A 24,918-nucleotide genomic window follows, 5' to 3' on the forward strand; every position below is an offset into this window, starting at 1 on the left:
TAATATTAAGAGCTCCTTGGAACAAAAGCAATATCTGACATAGATTCTGTCCTCGGAGAACACAGTCTAGTAAGACCCACCGAGAAGGATTAGAGAGCCCCAGAGAGGGAGAGTCAGGGTAAAGGTGACAGGTGGGAAAGAGGGGGAGCACATGGGATTCTCCTGGAGGACATGTGAAATGAGACACAGGAAGACAGCCTGCCTGGAACGTTAAACACACTTTGACACTGATTTATCTATCTGCTTATAACACTGAGCTTCATGCTTGCAAAGACTGAAAATGGAGAAAGCAATAACTTAAAGATGGCGACTCAAACGTGGCAGATGATAATTTAGCACAAACTTGATTTAAAAATCATTTATTCCTTCATTTATTTATTGATTCAATCAACATTTATTAGGCTAAGGAGATTTTCCAAAGCCTGCCCAAAACAAGAGGAGTGTTCATTGGGGCTAGATAGAACTTTAATTCTTTTAATGTGGAGAGACACATTGTAGGAGAGTAACCACAGAAACTTGTCAAAAATGTAATATTCTTTAAATTTCTATCAGGTTAGATGGTTAAAGAAATTTAGATTTTTCTTGCAGTACTTTCAGCTTCCGCCTAGGGTAGAATTCTTCAAAAAATGAAAAGGGTCCAGGACAAAGAGTTGACAGAGCTCCCACGGGGGAGGGGTGAGGCCCTGGGCAGGGCAGTCCTTGAGACACTGCACTTTGTGTGTGCTTAACAGGCACTGAATGTCCCACTTAATGCTCACCATAAGCATTCTAATGTTAATATTTTAACTAGGGGCCCAGAGGCTGAGAGACTTAAGAACACCTCCTAAACTAATAGGGATAAAGTTGGCTCTCCAGCTATATCTGTCTGAACAAAACAAGACTCTGAATCAGGACACCAGACTGCTTCCCGACATCTCCAGAGTGTCCTGAGGAAGACTTCCCTCACGTTCATCCAGCTCAGGAAAGTCCTGCAGAGCCCTCTGGAGAACTAGCTTCAGGGTCTGCCGCCGCTTCCGCCATCGCTGCCTAAAGGAGCCAACGAAGAAGTAAATGATGGGGTTGGCGCAGCTGTTGACACAGCACAGGATGAGCGTAAGCCAGTGAAGATGAATGAAAAACGCATCTAAGCTATTGTGAATCCAGATTAGGAGGAACCATTGGATGCCGAAGGGCAGGCCACAGAGAAGGAAGAACAGCACCGTGACCATGTTGGTCACGTACAGTCTGGTCAGCCTCACGTGCTGGGAGTCATGCAACAGTCTGGTCAGCAGAGCCAGGCTGGACCCAGAGAGAAGCACAAATAAGAAAATCAGCCACGCAGCAGTGATGAAATCAAACAATCGACACCAACCATTATGAAAATCCCCAATTAGGTATTCACAGTAATTCCCTTCCAGGACGCTCAGTATCAAGGACAGGGCCCAGAGCAGGGTGCACGTGAAAGCTGACATGTGCCTGGGCCGGAGGCAGCGGTACCAGATGGGCCACAGGACGGACAGGCAGCGCTCCATGCTAATGATGCTGAGAAAACTCAGGCCTGTGACGTAGGCAAAGGTCAACACTGTGATGAAAAAGTTCGGGATGTCAATGGAGACAGAATGGTAGTAGTTGATGAGTACATTCAGGGAATATATGATCTGGCAGCAGAGGAAGAGGAAGTCGGCTCCCGCCAGGTTGAGGATGTAGACAGAGAAGGCATTTCTCCGCATGCGGAACCCCAGGAGCCAGAGCACGATGGCGTTTCCTGCCAGCCCAAGCAGGGAAAAGGTGACCGTCAGAAATTGCGAAATCAGTATCTCCATCTTGAAATTTTGAAGAAGGTCCTGGTCACTTCCGTTCATTGGCGTGATAGTTGAATTTGTGCTCAGGAACCCTTCACTGGTGCCACTGGAACAGAAATGTAACTTGAGTACCTGCTGTGGATTGCTGATTCCTGTGGCCACACTGCTACATGAGAATTACCGTCACCATGTTAAAGAGGAGGGAATCAGAGGGTTGGCAAGGTTAAGATACTTCCCAAAGACCACACTGTTTTGACCCCTTGAACCTGGAATTAAATCCAGTTTTTCTCTGTCTCTAGAGCCTGGGCAACATGGACTCATTACTGACATGGGAATACTCTATGGTCCAAACACCTCTACTCACTGTCCTTGGCCATGACATGTTCCCCGCATGCAAGAGAAGAAAAGTCTCGACAGGTCATGTGGGATGACAAGAGGACTCTGAGCTCATTCTTTCCGCCATGGTACTGAGATTTCCTTTTAAGCACAGGAAGTTGGAAGCCCAAGGCATGATCTATGGGCTATGTCAGTGACTGAGGGTGCCCATCCACCAGAAAGGTCATGATTTAGAGTCATGTAGGGAACACAACCTCTTGCTATGAGAAATGTGGTTATGGCCAGTCCTCTTGGGCTAGAATGGCCCAGTGTTCCACTTTCATGAAGACAAGAAGTCTTTTTCTCTTGTCCACCTGTGTGCCCCTGTGCCCAGCTCTGTGTGTGGAACACAGTGTAGGGAGGAGCTTTTATAATGTATAACTTTCTAGAACATTCAAAATTATAAACTTGATATATTCATAAAAACCCATGGACTCTTACATTAAAAAATACAAACACCATTTCATTCACGAGGTACTTATGATGGCACTGAGAGAATATTCCAAAAAATAACACCAGATAGGGAGGTGCAACAAAATAGTCAAACAAACTGAGTAGACACAATGAGAAATTGATCCAATTTCATTGACAGAGAGAGAAAGTGCCAGGAAAACCCACTGTGAGGAGGTTGTAAGAAAACAGATTTTCTCCTACGACATCGAATGTCATTTCCATCTTCTCTACCCTCTTCTGTTTTTCGGGAGGAGACGTCTCTGTGCCTCACCGATGGGTACTTGTTCCCTCTGGCTCCTGGTCGTGGTCAGTGAAAGGGGGTCACTGACAGGGGACTGGACAGCAGGAGGAGAGGGATGAGGGTTTTAAGCTCCCTGGGTCTGGCTGCCAGGCTGTGAGGCAGCAGTGGCGTGTTACTCTGCCAAAGGAGCTTTCTGGTGGCCTTTCTTACAGTCACAGTGACAACTATGGCTACAGCAACAGCCCTCCCTGAGGCGTGGCAAGTTCTTCCCTTTCTCCTTCAGACCTGGCAATGGACACAGCTCCCTATTTCGACTTTTCTTTGGGGGCCTCTGCATCTTCTATAGATTTTCTCTTAGTCCTGCCGACACCTTTGTACATAGTTTCTTGATTAAATTTTCCCCAAGTACCCCATTAGACTGTGCCCTGTGTTTTCTGCTGGGACAAGCCAGATACAAGAATATAGAAAAAAGAAGCCCATGAACTTCAGGCAAATCAGTGAAATCTAAGTTTATTAACAACAGTTTAGCTTGGGAAGCAACAACCGTGAAGCAGGAAGGACCCGGTTGGCCCCGGGTGGCTTTCCCACACTTTAAGCTACCAGCATCCAGAGCTATGCGAGGGAGCTTCATGTCTCATGATTGTTGCTGACGGGTGCCCATAGCTCCCTGCGTGCCCCCACCCAAAGTGACATGGTGAGCATGTGGACTAAGAGAGAGAAAACAATGCTGCCTTTGGGAGAGCCAGTTCTTACCTTAGCACCATCTTCTCATTGGAAGTGTGGAATAGAAAAGGAAGAGGTTTACCAGCTGTGGCTAATAGCAGAGAACGCTTTCCACCCTCTGGAGGGGAGGTGGCGACAGGAGCAGGAGCGGAACCTGGTGATCAAGAGGGGCTTATCAAAATGCTGAACAGCCCCTGTGATTTCCTGATGAGTGGTACATGAGATTCTGAGTGACACAAGGACCTCACGAGATGTTTTCATTTGCCCTGACTCTGATCCCTTATCTAGGCCAGTCCTCATCCTTCCTAGTACGGCCCCCCTCGCTGTGAGGAATGGCTACCCTGGTGGCTTCCGTAGCAAAAGAATTGTTTGTGTGGCATTCAGGGCTTTACGCAGCTCACCTGATCTTTTTATATTCACTCATAGAAGTAATGTATGTACATTAAACTTATTTTGAAAGACAGCAAAGTATATAAAATGAAATGTAAATTCTCTCATAATCTCATTCCCCAACAGCAACCATTGGTTACAGTTTCCATTCTTAACTCTTTTACAAGTTATAGTATAACTTTGCAATATAAAACTACATTACTAGTTTTGATTTGTTAATATCAACAACGGATATATTGAGTTCACTTATAAGAGATGAGGAATTTAGCACATACACTAACTGTTACTTTTCTCGTTCTGTTCATGATATTTGTTAGCTAGATTATCTTCAGATGATCTAGGGGCAACCAGTATTTTCAGCCTTACTTACTATGACTTCCTTTATGTGCCTACGCTGTAGCCAAATTGAGTTATTGGTCTTTTACTTTATAGACTTAACTATGAAGCATTTAAGACATGCAGAAAGACTTATTCTGCATTTACTCAGCACTACCGTGAGCCTATGATGTGTCAGGCACTGTCCCAGGCAGGGAAGATACAGTGACAAATAACACACAGGACTATGCTCGTGTATTCCAGAGGAGCTGGGTGAGCTCACCCTGGGAGTGAGTGTTGATGAAGAAGAGTTTGGAGAGTCAGCATTAGGTTCTGCACTCTGCAGTCCTTTAGAAGAAAAGAGGACCCAGTCAACAAAGTAGTAAGAAGTACCTATGGAAGGCTGGAGTGCAGTTGGGGACTGGGTAAAAGAGGAGAGCATAGTATCCTGAATCTAAACTTAGAAACTGATTCTAGAAGATGGGAGCGAGCAATAGTCTCAACTCTTTTTCTGTCCTATTGTTACGAAAAATTTTTTTATCGAACACTCTTTTATGAATTTAGACAGGAATCCTTTCCATTGCAATGAATATTATTAAAAAAAACATTCAATACAGAAGATTCAGGGGACGATAAATGAGAAATTAATCAGTATTGTCAAAAAAGATGGAGAGTTATAACGTTCAGACTACTGCTTTCTCTGAGAAAAACTAGAAAAGCCAGATTATAAACAACCTATTTGAAGACACTGGAGAATGACTGAGACATTTCTGGGGCACGAGGCAGAAAGAAGAGCAGATAATTGGCAAGTCTGGCAGAGGAGCAGGAACTCTAAGTCGCTTCTGACGTACCCGGGAAGAGGCATTTCACCATTGCTCCAGTCCTCTTCCTGACATCGCCAGAGTTTCCTGAGGAAGAGTGCCCTGAGGAAGACTTCCCTCACGTTCATCCAGCTCAGGAAAGTCCTGCAGAGCCCTCTGGAGAACCAGCTTCAGGGTCTGCCGCCGCTTCCGCCATCGCTGCCTGAAGGAGCCAACGAAGAAGTAAACGATGGGGTTGTTGCAGGACAGGACGAGCGCAAGCAGGTAAAGATGTATGGAAAAACGCATCTACACTATTGTGAATCTAGGTTCAAGGGAACCATTGGATGCCAAAGGGCAGGCCGCAGAGGAGGATGACCAGCACTGTGAGCATGACAATCACGTACAGCCATGTTGGCTGCACCCACTGGGAGCCCCACAGCAGTCTGTTTGCAGGGTCAGGGTGGACCCAGAGAGAAGCACAAATAAGAAAATCAGCCACGTGGCGGTGATGAAATCAGATACTGGACATCAAACATCGTGCAAATCCCTAATCAGGAAGCTACAGTAACTCCCTTCCAGGACGTGAAGCAGCAGGGACAGGGCCCAGAGCAGGGCACATGTGACAGCTGACATGTGTCTGGGCTGGCGGCAACGGTACCAGATGGGCCGCAGAACGGACATGCAGCGCTCCGAGTTTTTCATGCTAAGAAAGCTCAGGCTTGCGACATAGGCAAAGGTGACAATGTGAAGAAAAAGCTGGAGATGTAAATGAAGACAGAATGGAAGTAAGTGATGAGTGCATTCATGCACTCTATAATCTGGCAGCCGAGGAGGAGGAAGTCGGCTCCCACCAGGTTGAGGATGTAGATGGAGAAGGCTTTTCTCTGCATGTGGAACCCAGGAGCCATAGCATGATGGTGTTTCCTGCCAGCCCAACCATTGCAATGGTATACACTAGAACTCCCCGGATCAGGGTCACCATGCCCTGTTTAGGAAAGGTCCCGTCGCTTCCATTCACTGGCATGAGTTCTGTTGCCCATGCTGACGCTTGTACCTGTGCTCAGAATCCCTCCACTGGTGCCCCTGGAACACAAACAGGACTTAAGCACCTGCTTATGATCACTGTCTGTCAAGGTCACCCTACGATGTGGGAATTACTGTCCTAAATTACAGAGGAGGGAAACGGAGGCTTATAGAGATTAAGATACTTCCGGACTACACAGCCTTGCGTCATGGAACCTGGATTCCAACCCAGTTCTCTCTGTCCCTAAAGCCTGAGCGTTCTCTACTAAAACATGGACCTTCTAGTGACGTGGGACTATTCCGTGGTCTGAATACCTCTGCTCACCATCCTAAGCCATGTCATATCTGCATGAAGCCAGAGCACAGAGGTCTGACTAGGTTGTGTTGTTATAAAACAAGACACTAAGTACGGCATTCCTTCTGCTCTGGAACAATAGTTTCTGCTCAGGGGCAGGAAGTCAGAAGCCCCAGGACAATTTCACTGACTGAGAGTGGTCTACCCACTAGGGAGAAAGGTGATCATACTTTAGGGTCGTGAAGGGACTATGACCTCTTGCTCTGACTGTGAAGATACCCAAGCCTCTTAGGCTAGCAGTGGCTCAGTGTGTCAGTTTTATAAGAATGGAAAGTGCTTTATTCTTGTTTATTGCTGTTTCCCCAGGGCCAAACTCTGTGTCACAATGAGGTGGTCAAGAATTTTTTAATTCACAAAGAAATGAATAAATAAGTAAGGATCCTAAGGGTAGTGAAAATTTTGAATTCAATATAATACAAAAATTTTAATAAAATCTGTCACCAGAAACACACACATGGAAAGAAAAGAGGAAAAGGTCATCGCTCATTTTTCCATCTGTGAAAAACTCTGGTGTGTTTAACAGAATTCTTTATGCCTGCATAGAAAACGAATGATGGTCTTTATATCGCCTCCACCCAGGAAGGGTCAGTATGTCGCTTTAGCAAGTAACTAGAAGATTTAAGTACATAATTTAGGGAGAAAATTCACGACTAATCTAATTTCTCTGCATTTTAGAGGAGAAAAAGGCAAAGTTGGGACGGAGAGAGAGATGTGGCAATGGATCTGAAGAGAGGTAGTTGGCACGGAAATACAGAGGAGGCATTGGTAAGTGATTTTTCTATGAGATACAGAAAAGAAAACCCACCTATTCTCCTCAGTGTGATTTTGAGTAGGGATTTCCTTGCAGATTAAAGCATTTGTGTAAGAGAATTGTTGGGGAGGGGCAGAGGTGTAAGAAGTGTTTATTTCCAGTTCTGAAGACTTTCGAGTGAAAAGAGAGAAGTTCCTGCAGGGCTGGTGAAGTGCAAAGACTCTGACACAGACTCATGGGTTCAAACCCAGACTCTACCACTCGTGGGCATGAGACCTGGAGCATATCACTCAACCGACTTCTGCTTCTTTTTTCTCACATGCAAGATGGGAGTGAGAACAGTACTGGCCTCGTAGGGCTATTTACAGGGTTCAAAGAGGTAATACCAAGTAGTACCTGATCAGCTGCCTCTCTTTACCTATGTGTGAGGTGGTCTTTGTTTTTGAGCTCAATTCTGCAAGAGCAGCTCTCTTTTTACCCTAAAGCCTTCATAAACTGGACATAAACACTTCATAAACTCCTGCCCCTCCCCAAAAAGTAAAACACAAGGAATACCGTTTTACACTCATTAGAATGAATGACTCAAAAGACTGGCAATAACGTGTTTTGGGGGAGTACATGGAGCAACTGGAACTTGCACGTATTGCTGGCGGGAATGTGACATAGCACAGCCGCTCTAGAAAAAAGTCTGGCAGTGTCTCGTAGAGTTCAGCACACATCTTGAGACGACCCAGCAATTCCACTCCAGGTTATGTATGGAAGGGAAATGAAAAGGTATGTCCAGAAAAACACTCATATTAGAATGTTCATAACAGCTTTATTCACAATCGCTCCACATGGAAATGTTACATATACGTATAAATAAGCAGTGGTGCATCCATACAGTGAAATAGTTCTCAGCTTTATACAAGGACTAACTACTGATATATGCAGTGCCGTGATATGGGTAAGCCCCAGATATATTGTGCTGAGTGAAATAAGGTAGGGACAAAAAAGTACATGTTATGACCCTAAATAGATGAAGTCAAAAGTGAGGCAAAGGGAATTGGTGACAGAATTAGGAGCAGAAGTTGCCTCTGGGGCAGAAGGAATAACTGGGAGGGATATGAGGGACCTTTCAGAGGAGATGAAAATATGTCGTAATGGGGTTTGAGTCTCATTGGTCAATTTATTGCCAAAACTCATTGAATTTATGATCTGTGCAATAACTCTTTGTTAATGATACATTGTTAAAAAAGTTTTAAAGATATGACATTTAAATTTAATATATTAATTTATAGACTACGTAAGTTAAAAATAGTTTTCTGTAATTAGGTTAATAATATTAAGAGCTCCTTGGAACAAAAGTAATATCTGACATAGATTCTGTCCTCGGAGAACACAGTCTAGTAAGACCCACCGAGAAGGATTAGAGAGCCCCAGAGAGGGAGAGTCAGGGTAAAGGTGACAGGTGGGAAAGGGAGGGAGCTCGTGGGATTCTCCTGGAGGACATGTGAAATGAGACACAGGAAGACAGCCTGCCTGGAATGTTAAACACACTTTGACACTGATTTATCTATCTGCTTATAACACTGAGCTTCATGCTTGCAAAGACTGAAAATGGAGAAAGCAATAACTTAAAGATGGCGACTCAAATGTGGCAGATGATAATTTAGCACAAACTTGATTTAAAAATTATTTATTCCTTCATTAATTCATTGATTCAATCAACATTTATTAGGCTAAGGAAATTTTTTAAGGCCTGCCCAAAAGAGGACTTGTTCGTTGGTGCTAGATAGAACTTTTTTTCTTTTAATGTGGAGAGACACATTTTAGGAGAGTGACCGCAGAAACTTGTCAAAAATGTAAGATTTTTTTAGTTTTTATCAGGTACAGTGGTTAAAGAAATTTAGACTTTTCTTGCAGAACTTTCAACTTCTGCTGAAGGTAGAATTCTTCAAAAAATGAAAAGGGTCCTGGACCCAGGGTTGGTAGAGCTCCCATGGGGAGGGGTGAGGCCCTGGGCAGGCCAGTCCTTGAGACACTGCACTTTGTGTGTGCTTAACAGGCACTGAATGCCCCACTTAATGCTCACCATAAGCATTCTAATGTTACCTATTTTAACTAGGGGCCCAGAGGCTGAGAGACTTAAGAATACCTCCTAAACTAATAGGGACAAAGTTGGAACTCAAAGCCATATATGTTTGAACAAAGCAAGACTCTGAATCAGGACACCAGACTGCCTCACGACATCTCCAGAGTTTCCTGAGAAAGAGTTTCCTGAGGAAGACTTCCCTCACGTTCATCCAGCTCAGGAAAGTCCTGCAGAGCCCTCTGGAGAACCAGCTTCAGGGTCTGCCGCCGCTTCCGCCATCGCTGCCTAAAGGAGCCAACGAAGAAGTAAATGATGGGGTTGGCGCAGCTGTTGACACAGGACAGGATGAGCACAAGCAGGTAAAGATGAATGGAAAACATATCTAATCTAATGGTAACCCTAATTAAAAGGAACCAGTGGATGCCTAAGGGCAGGCCGCAGAGGAGGAAGACCAGCACTGTGAGCATGACGGTCACATACAGCCTGGTCAGCTGTACCCGCTGGGAGCCACAGAGTAGTCTCGTCAGCAGGGCCAGGCTGGACCCAGAGAGAAGCACAAATAAGAAAATCAGCCATGCGGTGGTGATGATATGAAACACTGGACACCCACCATCGTCCAAATCCTTAATCAGGAAGCCACAGTAATTCCCTTCCAGGATGGTTAGTAGCAGGGACAGGGCCCAGAGCAGGGCACACGTGACAGCTGACATCTGTCTGGGCCGGCGGCAACGGTACCAGATGGGCCACAGGACGGAAAGGCAGCGCTCCATGCTAACGATGCTGAGGAAGCTCAGGCCTGCAATGTAGGCAAATATGAACACAATGCTGAAAACATCGAGGATGTATTTGGAGGGGGAATGGATGTAGTTGATGAGTCCATTCAAGGATTGTAAGAACTGGCAGCAGAGGAATAGAAAGTCAGCTCCCGCCAGGTTGAGGATGTAGACGGAGAAAGCGTTTCTCCGCATGCGGAACCCCAGGAGCCAGAGCACGATGGCGTTTCCTGCCAGCCCAAGCAGGGAAAAGGTGACCGTCAGAAATTGTGAGATCAGTAACTCCATCTCGAAATTTTGAAGAAGGTCCTGGTCACTTCCGTTCATTGGCGTGATAGTTGAATTTGTGCTCAGGAACCCTTCACTGGTGCCACTGGAACAGAAATGACACCTGAGTACCTGCTGTGGATTGCAGATTCCTGTGGCCACACTGCTACGTGGGAATTACCGTCCCCATTGTACAGAGGAGGGAATCGGAGGCTTGGCAAGATTAGATACTTCTCAAAGACCACACAGCCTTGAGTCTTGAACCTGGATTCAAACCCAGTTTTCTCTGACTCTAGAGCCTGGGCAACATGGACTCATTACTGACATGGGAATACTCTACGGTCCAAACACCTCTACTCACTGTCCTTGGCCATGACATGTTCCCCGCATGCAAGAGAAGAAAAGTCTCGACAGGTCATGTGGGATGACAATAGGACTCTGAGCTCAGCACTCTTTCTGCCATGGTACTGAGATTTCCTTTTAAGGGCAGGAGTTGGAAGCCCAAGACATGATCTATGGGATATGTCAGAGATTGAGGGTGCCCATCCACCAGAAAGGTCATGATTTAGAGTCATGTAGGGAACACGACCTCTTGCTATGAGAAATGTGGTTATGGCCAGTCCTCTTGGGCTGTAACCAATGTGCCAGCTTTATGAAGACAGGATGTACTTTTCTCCTGTCCCCTGGTGTGCCCCATGCCCAGATGTGTGTGGGTCAAAGTTTAAGGAGGAACTTTTATAATGTATAACTTTCTAGAACATTCAAAATTATAAACTTGAAACATTCATAACAACCCGTGGACTCTTACATTTAAAAACAACAAACAAAAACTACATTTCATTCAAGAGCAGTTATGATGGCACTGAGAGACTATTCAAAAGAATAACACCAGATAGGGAGGTGCAACAAAATAGTCAAACAAACTGAGTAGACATGATGAGAAATTGATCCAATTTCATTGACAGAGAGAGAAAGTCCCAGGAAAACCCACTGTGAGGAGGCTGTAAGAAAACAGATTTTCTCCTACGACATCGAATGTCATTTCCATCTTCTCTACCCTCTTCTGTTTTTCGGGAGGAAACATCTCTGTGCCTCACCGATGGGTACTTGTTCCCTCTGGCTCCTGGTCGTGGTCAGTGAAAGGGGGTCACTGACAGGGGACTGGACAGCAGGAGGAGAGGGATGAGGGTTTTAAGCTCCCTGGGTCTGGCTGCCAGGCTGTGAGGCAGCAGTGGCGTGTTACTCTGCCAAAGGAGCTTTCTGGTGGCCTTTCTTACAGTCACAGTGACAACTATGGCTACAGCAACAGCCCTCCCTGAGGTGTGGTAAGTTCTTCCCTTTCTGCTTCAGACCTGGCAATGGACACAGCTCCCTATTATGACTTTTCTTTGGGGGCCTCTGCATCTTCTATAGATTTTTCCTTAGTCATGACTATACCTCTATACATAGTTTCTTCAATAAATTCTCCTCAATTACTCCATTAGATTGTGCCCTGTTATTTCTCTGGGACAAGCCAGATACAAGAATACAGAAACAAAGAAACTTGTTGACAGCTGGCTAATCAGTGAAATCTAAGTTTATTAACAACAGCTTACTTAGCTTGGGAAACAACAACCGTGAAGCAGGAAGGACCCGGTTGGCCCCGGGTTGCTTTTCCAGACTTTAAGCTACCAGCATCCAGAGCTATATGAGGGAGCTTCATGTCTCCTGATTGTTGCTGATGGGTGCCCATGGCTCCCTGCGTGCCCCCACCCAAAGTGACATGGTGAACATGTGGACTAAGAGAGAGAAAACAATGCTGCCTTTGGGAGAGCCAGCTCTTACCTTAGCACCATCTTCTTGTTGGAGGTGGGGAGTAGAAAAGGAAGTGTTTTTCCAGGTGTGTCTAATAACAGAGAACGCTTTTCTACCCTTGGAGGGCTGATGCCAACGGGAGCAGGAGCGGAACCTGGTGACCAAGATGGGCTCTCAGAATGCTGAACAGCCCCTGTGATTTCCTGATGAGGGATACACGAGATTCTGTGTGAGACAAGGACCTCATGAGACGTTTCTCATTTGCCCTGACTCCAATCCCTTATCTTGGCCTCTCCTCCTCTTTTCTCATGTGACCCCCCTCCCTGTGAGGAATGGCTGTCCTGTATGCTTTCACTGTGCAGGCAGCCCAGGCAATGTGGGCTTTCGTAGCAAAAGAAGTTTGTGTGGCATTCAGGGCTTTGCTTGGGTCAGCTCATCTTCTTATATACCTCACAGAAGTAATGTATGTACATTAGTTTTATTTTGGAAGACACTATAGTGTATAAAACTCAATGTAAAGTCTCTCTAATCTCATTCCCCAATAGCAACCATTGGTTACAGTTTCCATTCTTAACTCTCTTACAAGTTATAGTTAGCTTTGCATAATAAAACTATATTACTAGTTTCAATTTGTCAGTATCAACAACGGATATATTGAGTTCCTTTATAAGAGATGAGTAATTTAGCACTCATTATCTGTCACCTTTCTCCTTCTGTTCATGATATTTGTTAGCTATCGTATTTTCAGATGATCTAGGAGCAACTAGCATTTTCAACCTTAGCTACTATGACTTCCTTTATGTGCCTATGCTGCAGCCAAATTGAATTACTTGTCTTTTTCTTTAAAGACTTAACTATGAAGCATTTAAAACACGCAGAAAGACTTATTCTGCATTTACTCAACACTACCATGAGACTATGGTGTGCCAGGGACTGTCCCAGGCAAGGAAGATACAGTGACGAATAACACACAGGACCTTGCTCGTGTATTCCAGAGGAGCTGGGTGAGCTCACCCTGGGAGTGAATGTTGATGAAGAAGAGGTTAGAGACTCAGCATTAATTTCTGCACCCTCCAGACTTCTAGAAGTAGAGAAGGATGCAGCCAACAATGTAGTGAAGCAGCTACGGAAGGGTAGTGTGGGGTTTGGGGACTGGATAAAAGAGGAGAGCATGGTGTCCTGAGACTGAACTGAGAAACTGATTCTAGAAGATGGAAGTGAGCAATAGTCCCAATCCAGTTTGAGAGACTGCGTAATAGGAAGATTAAGAATTGATCCTGTGATCTGCAATACAGATCTTTTGCCGGTATTGACATGCGCGGTTCCAGGGGGTGCTGAAGCTGGGAGGCTGAAAGAGTGGGTTTGGGAGAGAGTGGCATGTGGTATGATAGTCCATCTGGAAAACCTCAGAGATTCAAGTGACAATCACCACAGTGAAAGGCGGCTCAGAAAGATGGCTGGCTACAAAATTCCTCTAAGGACAACAATAGCTTTCCTACTTAGGAAATAAAATACAACAAAATGTAACTTCAACTGCTTCTGGAGAAAGCAATGAGGACCTGCCTGTCCTAATAGATATTAGTGGCTACTCTAAAGTTTCAGTGAAAACAAAACAAAACAAAACAAAACAAACTAGAAATTGACATGAAAGAGGCAGAAGGATAAATGAAGCAGGGTAGAAATTCTCAGGAATCAAACTAAGTGCATATGGAATTGAGTTTATGATGAAGGGATAATTTTAAATGGGAAGGTGCAGGAATGGACTATTTAATAAATATTATTGGAAGCCATCTAGAGTAAAATATAGCCGGGATCATATGTCATGTTTTAGACCTCGTTAAATTTCAAATGGATTGTATATTTAAATATGAATAAGGAAATCATATAGAGTTAAAAGAAAACATGAGAAAATTATTTTATAACCTTAGATTAGAGAACATCTTTCTAGTCATGATACAGAAACCATAATGAAAATATTGAATAAAAAATTATTAAAAATTAAAATAATTTATTTTCCATAGAAAAGGCCATTTTCAGCAAGTGAAACAACAAACTGAAAAAATGTATAATGCATAGTTCGGACAAAATACTAATATAATATGTAGTATATATAGATGTGTATATATCACCTACACATTTCAGGAAGAAGCCTAACAACAAATAAGAAAATGACCAGTTTGTTTCCTAGATAATCCATGTTATTTAAACATAACAATAACAACAAAATGCTAAAACATACTCAGGATGAGAAAGGGTAATTGAAACTCCACTGAGATATTTTCACCTTCAGATTTTCAAATATCCTAATGCCTAGTACACCGTGTTGGGGAACACACGAGGAAAGTCGCATTGTCATGTGCTTGGCAGTCCCAAGCAAAACTTTGCTCAAAAAGGGAAGCTGCTCACAGGGGACTCTTCACGCAGACCTACTTTGGTAGGAGGCGCCGCCATGACCCTGAAAGTTTAGTCAGCAGGCCTTCAAACCTTCGTCCTACCAGAAACGGGTCTCTAGACCTTCCCATTTTAAAGAGATTTCATCAAAGTGGGAGCACAATAAGAAGTATCCTTCTGCTCAGAAGGCCACTGGCTATACAGAGGGTGTTTTTTTCTCCTCCACTTGTTTGAGGTTTTATACTCTGTCTATTTTCCAGGTGATTAATATAGTTATTTAACAGACTTATGTAAAGTTGAAAGGCAATCAGCATTTTTAACCCATAAAAAAGTTCACTTCTAACACCTTTATGCAGATGAAAAGGTGCCCTTTTTGATCTGATGCAGTCCTGATCTTGCCTTTGTGTGAAGAAAAATGTGCATGGAAAAGGCCGTTGCTAGCAAGTGAAACAACAAACTGAAAAAATATTTATAGTGCATAGTTTGGACAAAATGCTAATATAATATTTAGTATATATAGATATACAAATACTAATATAATGTTTAGTATATATCACCTACACATCAGAAACCTAACAACAAATAAGAGAATGACCGGCTTGTTTCCTACATAATCGCCGTAGTCACAGCCCTGAACCTGGACCCAAGGGTCAACCAGCGCCTTGCAGCAGCCCCTCCCCTCCTCTGCCTTGGACATTTTTCGGTGCAGCAGGCAAACCCTACAACTGTCCCCAGAAGTCTGTCCTCCTGATGAACAACACTAAGGCCTTGGACATTTCGGCCTGTTTCCTTTTCCCCAACCTACTGTATGTGCTCCAGGACTTAATTTTGATTCTGTTTTCACCCAAGAATTTAAAGTTATTATTGTTTTAAATAGTCTGATTTGTTCAAATGTATTCCCATAATCACCAATGTTTCTGCTCACCTTCCCATTTCACATCTCATATCCATTCCTCAAAACACCTTCTTCATAGGTTCCTCTTGGGAGAGTGTGTAGGTGGTGAGTGCTCTGTTTTTTTCTCTGCCTGCAAATGTCATAGTTTCGTTTTCTAAAGAGGTTCTTTTCAGACATAATTTTGTGGGGTGACAGTTCCTTTCCCCCAGCACACTGAAGATGCACTGTCTTTGGCTGCCAGTGTTCCCATTGTGAGGCTGGCCATCAATCAAGTTGCCATTCATTAGCAGGGATCTGTCTTTTTTCTTTCTACAAGCTTTCTTTTTTCTTTGATGTGGTATACTTTCACCAGTATGTGTCTAATGGTTTTATTTTTCATATCATGGTTGGTGTTTGTGAAGTTTCCTGGATTTCAGGATTAGGTTGTTTAATATTTATGGACAATTTTCTGCTATTACCTCTTCAAATATTACATAGTGATGAAGAACACAAAGCTAGGCCGCATGGCATCTCTATGTGGCCTCAGACAACTGTGCTACCTCCTTCATGCCTCAGTTTCCTCATCTTTAAAATGAGGATGATATTCTTACCTATGTTAGAGGTTTGTTGTGAAGATTAGTGAGTTCATTATATAATAGTTTCGAACAGGGACACGCACTGTGTATTATATATTTATTAGCTCTACAATGATATTTATTATTATTAGTTTCTGCAAGTCCAATTCACCATATTTTAGCATTTCCTTTTCTATTTTTCATACCTTTAGATTCTTGTTCTTATTTTCTGTATCTTTGTTTTCTAGGCAGGTTTCTGGCTAATTTCTGCTGATGCATCTTCTAGGTTATTCATCTCTTTTTAATTGTGTTTAACCTTCTGTTTAATCCATCCACCAAATTTTAAATTAAATTTTTGTATTATTAATTTGGACCGCACCACAATGAGTTACTGACTTGTGTCTATAAATTCTCAAGAGAGAGAATTTTTCTTCACCCAGAGCCAAGCTTGATCAAGCAATTTCTTGGTGGTTTTACTTTTCACTAATGAGAAATATACTAAAGGTCGAGTTCTTGAGGTCCCAACTTTTTATGGATACTCCTGTTAGACTTCTCATCTTTGGGTTGTTCTAAAACTCTATCTTCTTTTCCAGTTAGATCATGTGAGGCTGGTAGTCATAATAAGAAATATGAATCTCCTTCTGAGAGCGAAGGGGATCCATGTAACTTGATCAAGGAAGTAACTTGATCGGCTCTGTGCTTCAGAAATGTCACTTGGGCTGCCAAGAGAAAAATATATGAAATATGGATGAGAATGGAAGCCTTTAATTATGGCTCCACATAGAAACGATTGCAAGAATACTTTGATGTATGCACACAAATTTTTCAACTATTTATGATGTTTTGTAATAAGCAGTATGTTTTCAATTTGATAATTATCAATTGTGAAAACTATTTGGCCTTAGTTTCTCATCTGCGAAATGAGAGTGGTTTTTTGTTTGTTTTTTTGTTTTGTCTGTGATGAATCTAAAAACTAAGAAATGCCTGGTGCCTGGGGAAGCTTTTCTCCCTTATTCTCCCCACTCCTCTTGGGACTGTTGTGTACTGAAGAGAGTGGAGATTTCAAACAGGGCTGTCTCTGAGGCTGATCTTGATCCTAGGATGAATCTCATTGATCAGGTCCTTAATGGTTCCCATAAGCTTCTATTTACATCACTGTGATATACTCACCAATTGAGGCCCCTCTCCATAGCACAAAAATTTGTATTACAATTTTTTCCCATTAGCGTTGAGCATGCAGGGCAGTGCCAATTAGAAAGTTGCTGTGAAGGACAGTTTTATGTGTGGAATATGTGTGTGTGTGTGTGTGTGTGTGTGTGTGTGTGTGTGTGTTTGTGTGTGTAGATGCTTTTACTACATGAGCTTGCACAAATCTATTTTGCGAGGGTTTTGCTCACGCCTATGTCTGGGCTTCTTCCCGTTCCACTCCGTGTGGCCATCGTCAGCAGCTGAAAGCCAAGCAGATGCAAAGTAACCAAGAAGGGGGAGTATCCAGGTGATGTTGTTTATCTCTAGATCCCACTATGTCTGAAGTCAGCTTCTTTTGCGGTCTCAGTTCTTTGAACCAGTAATGTCCCATTTCTGCCCAAACTAATTTAAAATAGATCTCTCCTTTGTTCACACAGCTACAGATATGTCCACGTGAAAGCATTTATCACACAGTACTTTAAGCACCTGAGGACATATATCTCTCTCTTTGCACTGTGAGCAATTCGAGAATAATTAACATGCCTTTGAGTACCAGTGCCTAGGGCAGTGCCTTACCCATTGCTCAGTGATTTTTCTAAGTGCATGTAAGCGTGTCTGAAAGCATGAGTGAATTAATGATTGATAGACGACTTGGAGAGGTATGGGCTGGGAAGTCATTCTGGGCAGAGAACTTTTCAAGCTTAACTGTTAGACGTGCCTGTCAGTACAAGAGCAAAACAAAATGAAGACAAAGAATATTTAACAGGATAAAGTCCACTTTAAAATTTACCCGACATGTAAAAAGCAGTAATTCATCTGTAGTTGCCTTAGATTAGTGTCTCACTTTCTGTACAGTTTGGGGAAGTGGTGTATTTGTGGGTTGGGGAACCAGGCCACTGTGACATAGAGAATCATAAGACAGTCTGAGAAAGTAGAAGAAGAATACGCCGGGATTGGGGGTAGAGACAGAAAAGTCACTGAGTTTCAGGATCCCTTCTATAAAAATGACTTTGGGGAGTGAGTTTCACAATCTCTTATCTGGTCAGGGCCGGAAGACTATGGCTGTGTGATCAGAATGATGCCTGACTTATGGTGGCCCAGCCATGGGGCGCTGGAGGAAATGGATCAAGGTTAGTCTGAACTGGCTGGGTGGAGGGGAGAACAGTCACAGGCTTCAGGGAGAGAAAGAGTAGTTAAGCTGGAGAGAGCTGTGGAGGGCAGGAGGTAGGAACTCCCTGGTGAGAGCACTGTGCCCTTCTCACTGAGTTATGGTTGCCTGCAGTCCTTGCGAAGGAAATCATGTGGCTTCTCGGAGTCTTGATGATACCAGATAAGGCAGCATCTTCTACAGGGTTCTCCCCAGCCAGAGGCCTGGAAGTTCATTTTGGAGTCAGGAGCACCAGGAAGGACCTCCTGCTTCAACGCAGCTCTGAGATGACTTTCCACTAGAGTAGAGGAGAAGGAAGGTAAAGGCTGATTGAATTCTTTTCCTTCCATTCCTTTGCCTTCTAGGTCAAACTGACCTCTGAAAAGGGCTAGGTTTTTTGGAAAGTCAGGAGACCATGGAGACAGAAGTTCCAGGGCTCCTAGCGGCTGTGTGGTGAGGGAAGCCTGCAGCCAGGTTCACCTGGTTGGGGAGAGCCAGCTCCTTCCTCTCTATTTGTTCTTTCATGCTGTGTCCTCCCATCTGCCAGCCATTCCAGTCTGCTGTCAGGGAACATGAGATGTGGGCTTGGGGAGATTCTAGGAATGAAATATTTGGGAAGAACCAACGCTCTAGTTTTCCTAGTTGGAATTTCTCTGCCAAGCATCATCACGTAAGTTCACTTAGCAGATATTTATTGAATGTCTACTTTGGTCCAGGCACTGGATAAGGTGTGGCCATCACAGGCAAAAATTGCAGTACCCGTTAAAATTACATTCTGGAGATCACGTGTGTGCATAGTTAATAAGCTTGGTTTAACTGGATGAAACTCTAGTTGATATTTCTTGTTTGATATGATCGTGTTCAATTATTAGCAAACACTGCTGGGTATATAACTCTAGGCTCCTCCCTAGTGCAGGGCACCCTCTCCCACAAAACCCTCCCTTTGACTCCTTCATTGGATGATTTTGCTGAGGTGGAAACTATGGCCGATAATCTCAGCTTTTTCAGAAAAGGAAATGTGTTTCCAGGGAGATGCTGGGGCACTGTCTGAGGCTGACTGCTAGAGGCATTAGGACCAGTCCCTGGGTTGTTCAATTCTGAAAGATATTAACAGCCAAGCTGCTGCTTTGACTGATCCTAGTGGACACATGACAAGAAGCCTTTCTTTCTCTGTTATTGCTCTCTGCCCACACCATTCCCTACTGGATAGAGATCTCTCAGTGCCTCTCTCTGCCTATTTGTGTATCTACCTGTCTCTGACTCTGTATGTGTGTGTGTGTTTTTTTTTTTTTGGCTGCCTTTGTCCCCTGTGTTTATCTCTGCATGGCCCTATTTCTGCTTTTCTTTTTTGTGTCCTTGGTTTTGTTTGTCACTTATATCTCCATGCCCCCACTTCCAGGCTTTCACACCATCTTCAACAGTTTGAGGGGATTATCTCTGCCAGTCCTCATTAAGGCCCCAGTTCTTTTCCTAACAGCTCAGTCTGGGGGACTCAGAGGTGTGTGAGGACCATGGGAGAAACAGAAGGAGCAGAACTTTCATAGTCTCTGGAGAGTTTCTGCTGGAGCCAGAGCTGGCGTCCTAGTGTCAGGCCTTTCCCTGAAGTTGCTGTCAGCTCCAGAGTGTACACCTTGGAATACCTACCACATGCCAGGCCCCCGTAGGGAAACCGAGCGTGCAGGAGTGGAGGCAGTGGGCGTCTGATTCTTTGGTTGCAAGAGTGTGAGAGCAAAGGGGAAAAGCATTAGGGAGAGCTGGTCCCAGTAGCTCTGCTGCCTCTAGCGGACCAAATCCTTGGATTTGAGTCAGGGATATCTATAGGACCAGGGGTTTATGAGCAAAAGATGTTAGTAAGTCACGTGTTTGTAAATACTCCTATATACTTTGTGAAGATGGGTGTACAAAGATTCTGGTGCATTTCCACATCCGTTATATTTTAAGCGATATCCAGGAATAGATAGGCAATTCCTGACCTAGCCACTCTGGCCTAGGGTCACCACTGTGACCCTATAATGAGGACCCCTTCTGATGACTTTCTAGAGATCTTAAGCCTGGATTTTTCTGACTCAGGTCATTGCCTTCTGTGGTCTGGTATCGAATGGTCTGGGCTTCTTCATTTCTAGCCTCCACCGATGGCATCCTGTTTCCCTGCATTATCTTCTCTGCTTAACTATGAGCTCTTAGATCGAAACTGCTCTTGTAGTGCTTCACGCCATTCACGCCACCTTCTCCTGTACTCTCTACCTGAACGCCCTGCCGACCGTCAGCAACAGGTGCTGCCTCTTTGTTGTCTTCTCACTCTGGTAACCTAGTCGCTTAGCCCCAGAACTCATCGGCTGCTATGAGTCTATCCCTGCTGGTGGCTCTCTTCACCCCTCAGCATAGCCACCGGGTTCATCAAGTGGAGGACGGATGTTTAGTCTAGTGAGACCTGGACCTCTCCTGTGTCCTATGTGAACAGCACTGCCCCCCACTATTCCTTACTAGTTCTCTTGGGCCATGAATGTAATCTGTTGAGAGCCAGCTATATGCTATTTGTGAAATATTAATGGAAAAAGATACATCAGGCATACACTAACCAAAAGAGAGATAACGTGCTTATATAAAATAGTTACAAGATGAATATAGAAGTTATTTTTATTATAAAAATGTTAATTACATTTCACATATTAGCAAACATTTTTTTAAGTTAATTAATTAATTAATTATTTTTAATGGTGACATTGGTTAACAAAATCCAATAAGTTTCACCTATACAGGCATATATATATTTACACTGCGTGTTCACCTCTCATAGTTAGACTTCTTTCTGTTATGGCATATTTGACCCCCTTTACCCAGTCTACCTTCCCCCTCCCCTCCACTAATCTATAGCCTATGTCCATGAGTCTCTGTTTGTCCTGTTCATTTGCTGCTTTGAGGTGTATATCCCACATGTAAGTGATATCATATGATTGTCAACCTTTTCTGTCTGGCTTATTTTGCTCAGCATGATTATCTTGAGGTCCAACCATGTTGTCGTAAATGGCAGTATTTCATCTCTTCTTGTGGTTGAATAATATTCCATTGTATATATGTACCACAGCTTCTTTAACCAATCATCTATTGTAGGACACTTAGGTTACTTCCATGTCCTGGCCACTGCTATGAACATTGGTGTGCAAATATCTTTTTGGATATGGGCTTTCAAGTCTTTGGGGTAAATACTCGGTAGAGGGATTGCTAGATCATACGATAGATCAATTCTTAGTTTTTTGAGGAACTTCCACACTGTTTTCCATAGTGTCTGTACCAATTTGCAGTCCCGCCAGCAGTTTGTGAGGGTTCCTTTTTCTCAATATCCTCTCCAGCATTTGTTATTACTTGTCCTGTTGATAATAGCTATTCTAACAGGTGTGAGATGGTATCTCATTGTGGTTTTGATTTGCATTTCTGTGATAGCTAGAGATGTTGAGCATCTTTTCAAATATTTGTTGCCAATTTGTATGTCCTCTAGGGAGAAACATCTATTCAGGCCTTCTGCCCATTTTTTGATTGGATCATTTGCTTTTTTGTTGTTAATGAGTTTTATGAGTTCTTTGTATATTTTGGATATTAGGCCTTTATTGGAGGCATTGCTTGCAAATATATTTTCCCATTTGGATGATTGTCTCTTTGTTGACAATTTCTTTTGCTGAGCAGAGCTTTTTAGTTTGATGTAGTCCCATTTATTTATTTTAGCTTTTACTTCCCTTGCTTTTGAGGTCAAATTCATAAAATTCTCTTTAAGTCCAAGGTCCTTGAGTTTAGTTCCTAAATTTTCTTCTATGCATTTTATCGTTTCGGGTCTTTTATTCAGGCCGTTAATCCACTTTGAGTTAATCTTGGTGTGTGGTGATAGACAACAGTCCAGTTTCATTCTTTTGCAGGTGGTTTTCCAGTTTTCCCCACACCAATTATTGAAGATGCTTTCCTTTCTCCATTGTCTGTTTTTGTTTTTGTTTTTTTGTTGAATATTATTTGCCCATATAAATATGAGTTTACTTCTGGACTCTCAATTCTGTTCCACTGATCCATGTCTGTTTTTCTGCCAATACCATGCTATTTTGATTACTGTCATATTATTTGATTACTGTTGTATAATTACTATAGTATAATTTGAAGTCAGGCAAAGTGATGTCTCCAGTCTTGTTCTTTTCTCTCAGAATGGCTTCGGCAATTTGGGGTCTTCTGTGCTTCCATACAAATCTGATGATTTTTGTTCTATTCTTTAAAAAATGCCAATGGGATTTTGATGGGGATTGCATTAAATCTGTATAATGCTTTAGGTAATATGGTCATTTTAACTATGTTGATTATTCCAATCCAAGAGAAAAAAAATATTTAAAACAACTTTAAAAGAGATTTATTAATATCAAAAATGTAATTAGGAATAAATCTATAAGAAACATGTACATGCCTATGTGGAGAAAGTTTAAAATATTTTTGAATGGCATTAAAGAAGACCGAAGTAAATGAAGACATAAAACACGTTCATAAATAGGAAATTTTAACATTGTAAACATGTGAATTTTAAAAAAATTTTTTATTTTATATTCAGTGCTATTTCAATAAAAATTTCAATAAGATTATTTCAATCTTTAATAAGCTAATTTTTGAATTTTAAAAGAAGCATCAAGAATAGATAATATACTTCTGGAAAAGAGCCATAAAGAGAAAATACATGCACTTTATTGTGAAGCTGTGGCATTTATGACTGTATGGCACAGACTTAGGAATAGACAAATAGACCAGTAGATTCAAAAAGGCAGCTCAGAAACAGATTCACTCAAATACCAAATTTTGAAGTATGGTAGAGCAAACATAGGAGATAAATGGTAAAGGAGAAACTTTTAATTAAATAAATCTGAGGAAAAAATGGTTCTTGTGGCAGAGGTGGTTAGATGTCCACCAAAAACAATTGATACAATGTCTTACTCAAGGTCACACTTTCAGTACACGATGCTCAGGATTCTGGCCCTTAACGTCTAAGCAATGTGACCTTCGAGAACTTCAAGCTGCTTAACCCCACTGGGTCTCCATTTCATCATTCAGAAAATAGGAATAACATCTATCTGTAGTTTTTCTTAGGGATGCTGAAGGAAAAGAAAAAAGCAAGCTTTTAACATTTCGGCTTCTGGTTATTGAAGTATCACATCAGATGAAGAAGGGATAGAAGGGACATTCCACAGGGCACCAGTAGGTGGCAGTCAATGATTATCATAGGGATCACGAACCTCTGGGAAGAAGGCGGCCCATGTCAATGAAGTTTAGGAAGAGGTCCAGTTTAAAGTAAGATAGTGAAGGCGACACGTGCTCTTTCTAGATGATAATTCATGGATGGCAGTGAGGACAGATACCCTTGCCAGCGTAGGGCAGTGTCTATGAAATTAATCTCTGGGATGGTTATTGCTGATCTCAAACCCCCCATCTAACAGGGTTACTAACTTAACCTTACTACCAGTTAAGCTGGTTAATCACTAACCCTTCGGTTTCCTCATTTATGAAATGGTGACGTCTGCCTATAGAATTGTTGTGAGTCACTCAAAGACACAAGTGAGTGCTTAGCCTGTGGTAAAAACCCTATGACTGGTGATAATGTGATCGTTTTCATCATTTATGAACCCATTCCTTTTCCAGAATCCCACAAGCCCTCCAAAGCTTGGTCCTGTAACTCAGGACCCCAAGACCAGCAAGGTCTGAAGCTACTCAGTGCTCGTCAGTCACCGTGAGTCTTTGGTGAGAGCAGTGGCCTGGATCTGGCTCTTGCAACCGCCGCTGTGTGACCAAGGGCGAGCTCCAGTTTCCACTTTTGTTGCTGTGTCTCTATTAGAGTAGATGCCTTGTGTAAACATGGGCTGTGAACTGTGAAGCCTTATAAAGGTTAAGGGGTCATTATGGCTGGTATAATTCTCTGAGCTCTCACAGGGACATTTGTTGAGAAGCAGAAGAGTGAGACTCACTGCCACTTAGGTCCCAGCAGACAGCAGCTCCTCTCTGTGACTTTCTGGCTTCAAGAAGCCACAGCGACCTCCATGTCACCCTCTTCTCCTGGATTTCTTAAGGCCCAGCTGTCACCAGGTAAAGCTTGCCAGTCTGGTTTTCTCCAGCTTCCTCTGCCAGTGTTTGGCCAGAGCAGGGTGGGGAGGAGAGAAGTAATGGGGTTTGGCCAGGGGAGAAGGTGGGTGGGGAGGGTGTGTGTAACCACCGTGGTGGCGGGTTGGGCAGCCAAGGAAGAGGAGGGCAGAGGTCCAGGCCCAGACCTGGGTTCAGCTTAAACCTGCAGCAGCTCTCTGAGAGCTGGTTGGCCCTATACCTCGTTGCGGTTGCTGGGTGGAGACCCGTGGGGCCTGGGAGCCGACAGGTCTCTGTACTAAAGCAGCTCCTTGTATGGAACTGGACTTTAGAAAACCAGTGTTTGGGGTTGGGCTCTTGCCCAATTTATAGATAACTGTATGATTTGGAGTTATGCCTTGAAAGAATGGAGGGGAAGGGCTTGCTGGAGCAGAATGTGTTTTAGAACTACCTTCTCATATGCCTTTCAAATGCTAAACCCTCCCTGCCAAGAATCCCATGTGCATGCAGGCCTCGTGCCCTGCGCTCTTCT

At 43.2% G+C, this 24,918-nt stretch overlaps 2 protein-coding genes and 1 pseudogene across 2 annotated transcripts; all 3 read right to left on the minus strand.

The window, feature by feature from the left end:
* Positions 1-887: 887 nt before the first annotated feature.
* Positions 888-3,660, minus strand: LOC107520768 (mas-related G-protein coupled receptor member X2-like). The gene is made up of 2 exons (XM_016164929.2): positions 3,604-3,660; positions 888-1,887 (listed from the first exon to the last, which is right to left on the minus strand). Exons 1-2 carry the CDS (start codon positions 3,612-3,614, stop codon positions 888-890), a joined length of 1,011 nt encoding a protein of 336 aa, XP_016020415.2. The 5' UTR covers positions 3,615-3,660.
* Positions 3,661-5,144: 1,484 nt separating this feature from the next.
* On the minus strand, positions 5,145-6,105 carry LOC107520765 (annotated as a pseudogene).
* Positions 6,106-9,433: 3,328 nt separating this feature from the next.
* LOC107520767 (mas-related G-protein coupled receptor member X2-like) lies at positions 9,434-12,244 on the minus strand. The gene is made up of 2 exons (XM_016164928.2): positions 12,149-12,244; positions 9,434-10,430 (listed from the first exon to the last, which is right to left on the minus strand). Exons 1-2 carry the CDS (start codon positions 12,157-12,159, stop codon positions 9,434-9,436), a joined length of 1,008 nt encoding a protein of 335 aa, XP_016020414.2. The 5' UTR covers positions 12,160-12,244.
* Positions 12,245-24,918: the final 12,674 nt, after the last annotated feature.

Source organism: Rousettus aegyptiacus, unplaced genomic scaffold (genome assembly GCF_014176215.1).
Source record: "Rousettus aegyptiacus isolate mRouAeg1 unplaced genomic scaffold, mRouAeg1.p scaffold_m13_p_5, whole genome shotgun sequence".
NCBI lineage: Eukaryota > Metazoa > Chordata > Mammalia > Chiroptera > Pteropodidae > Rousettus > Rousettus aegyptiacus.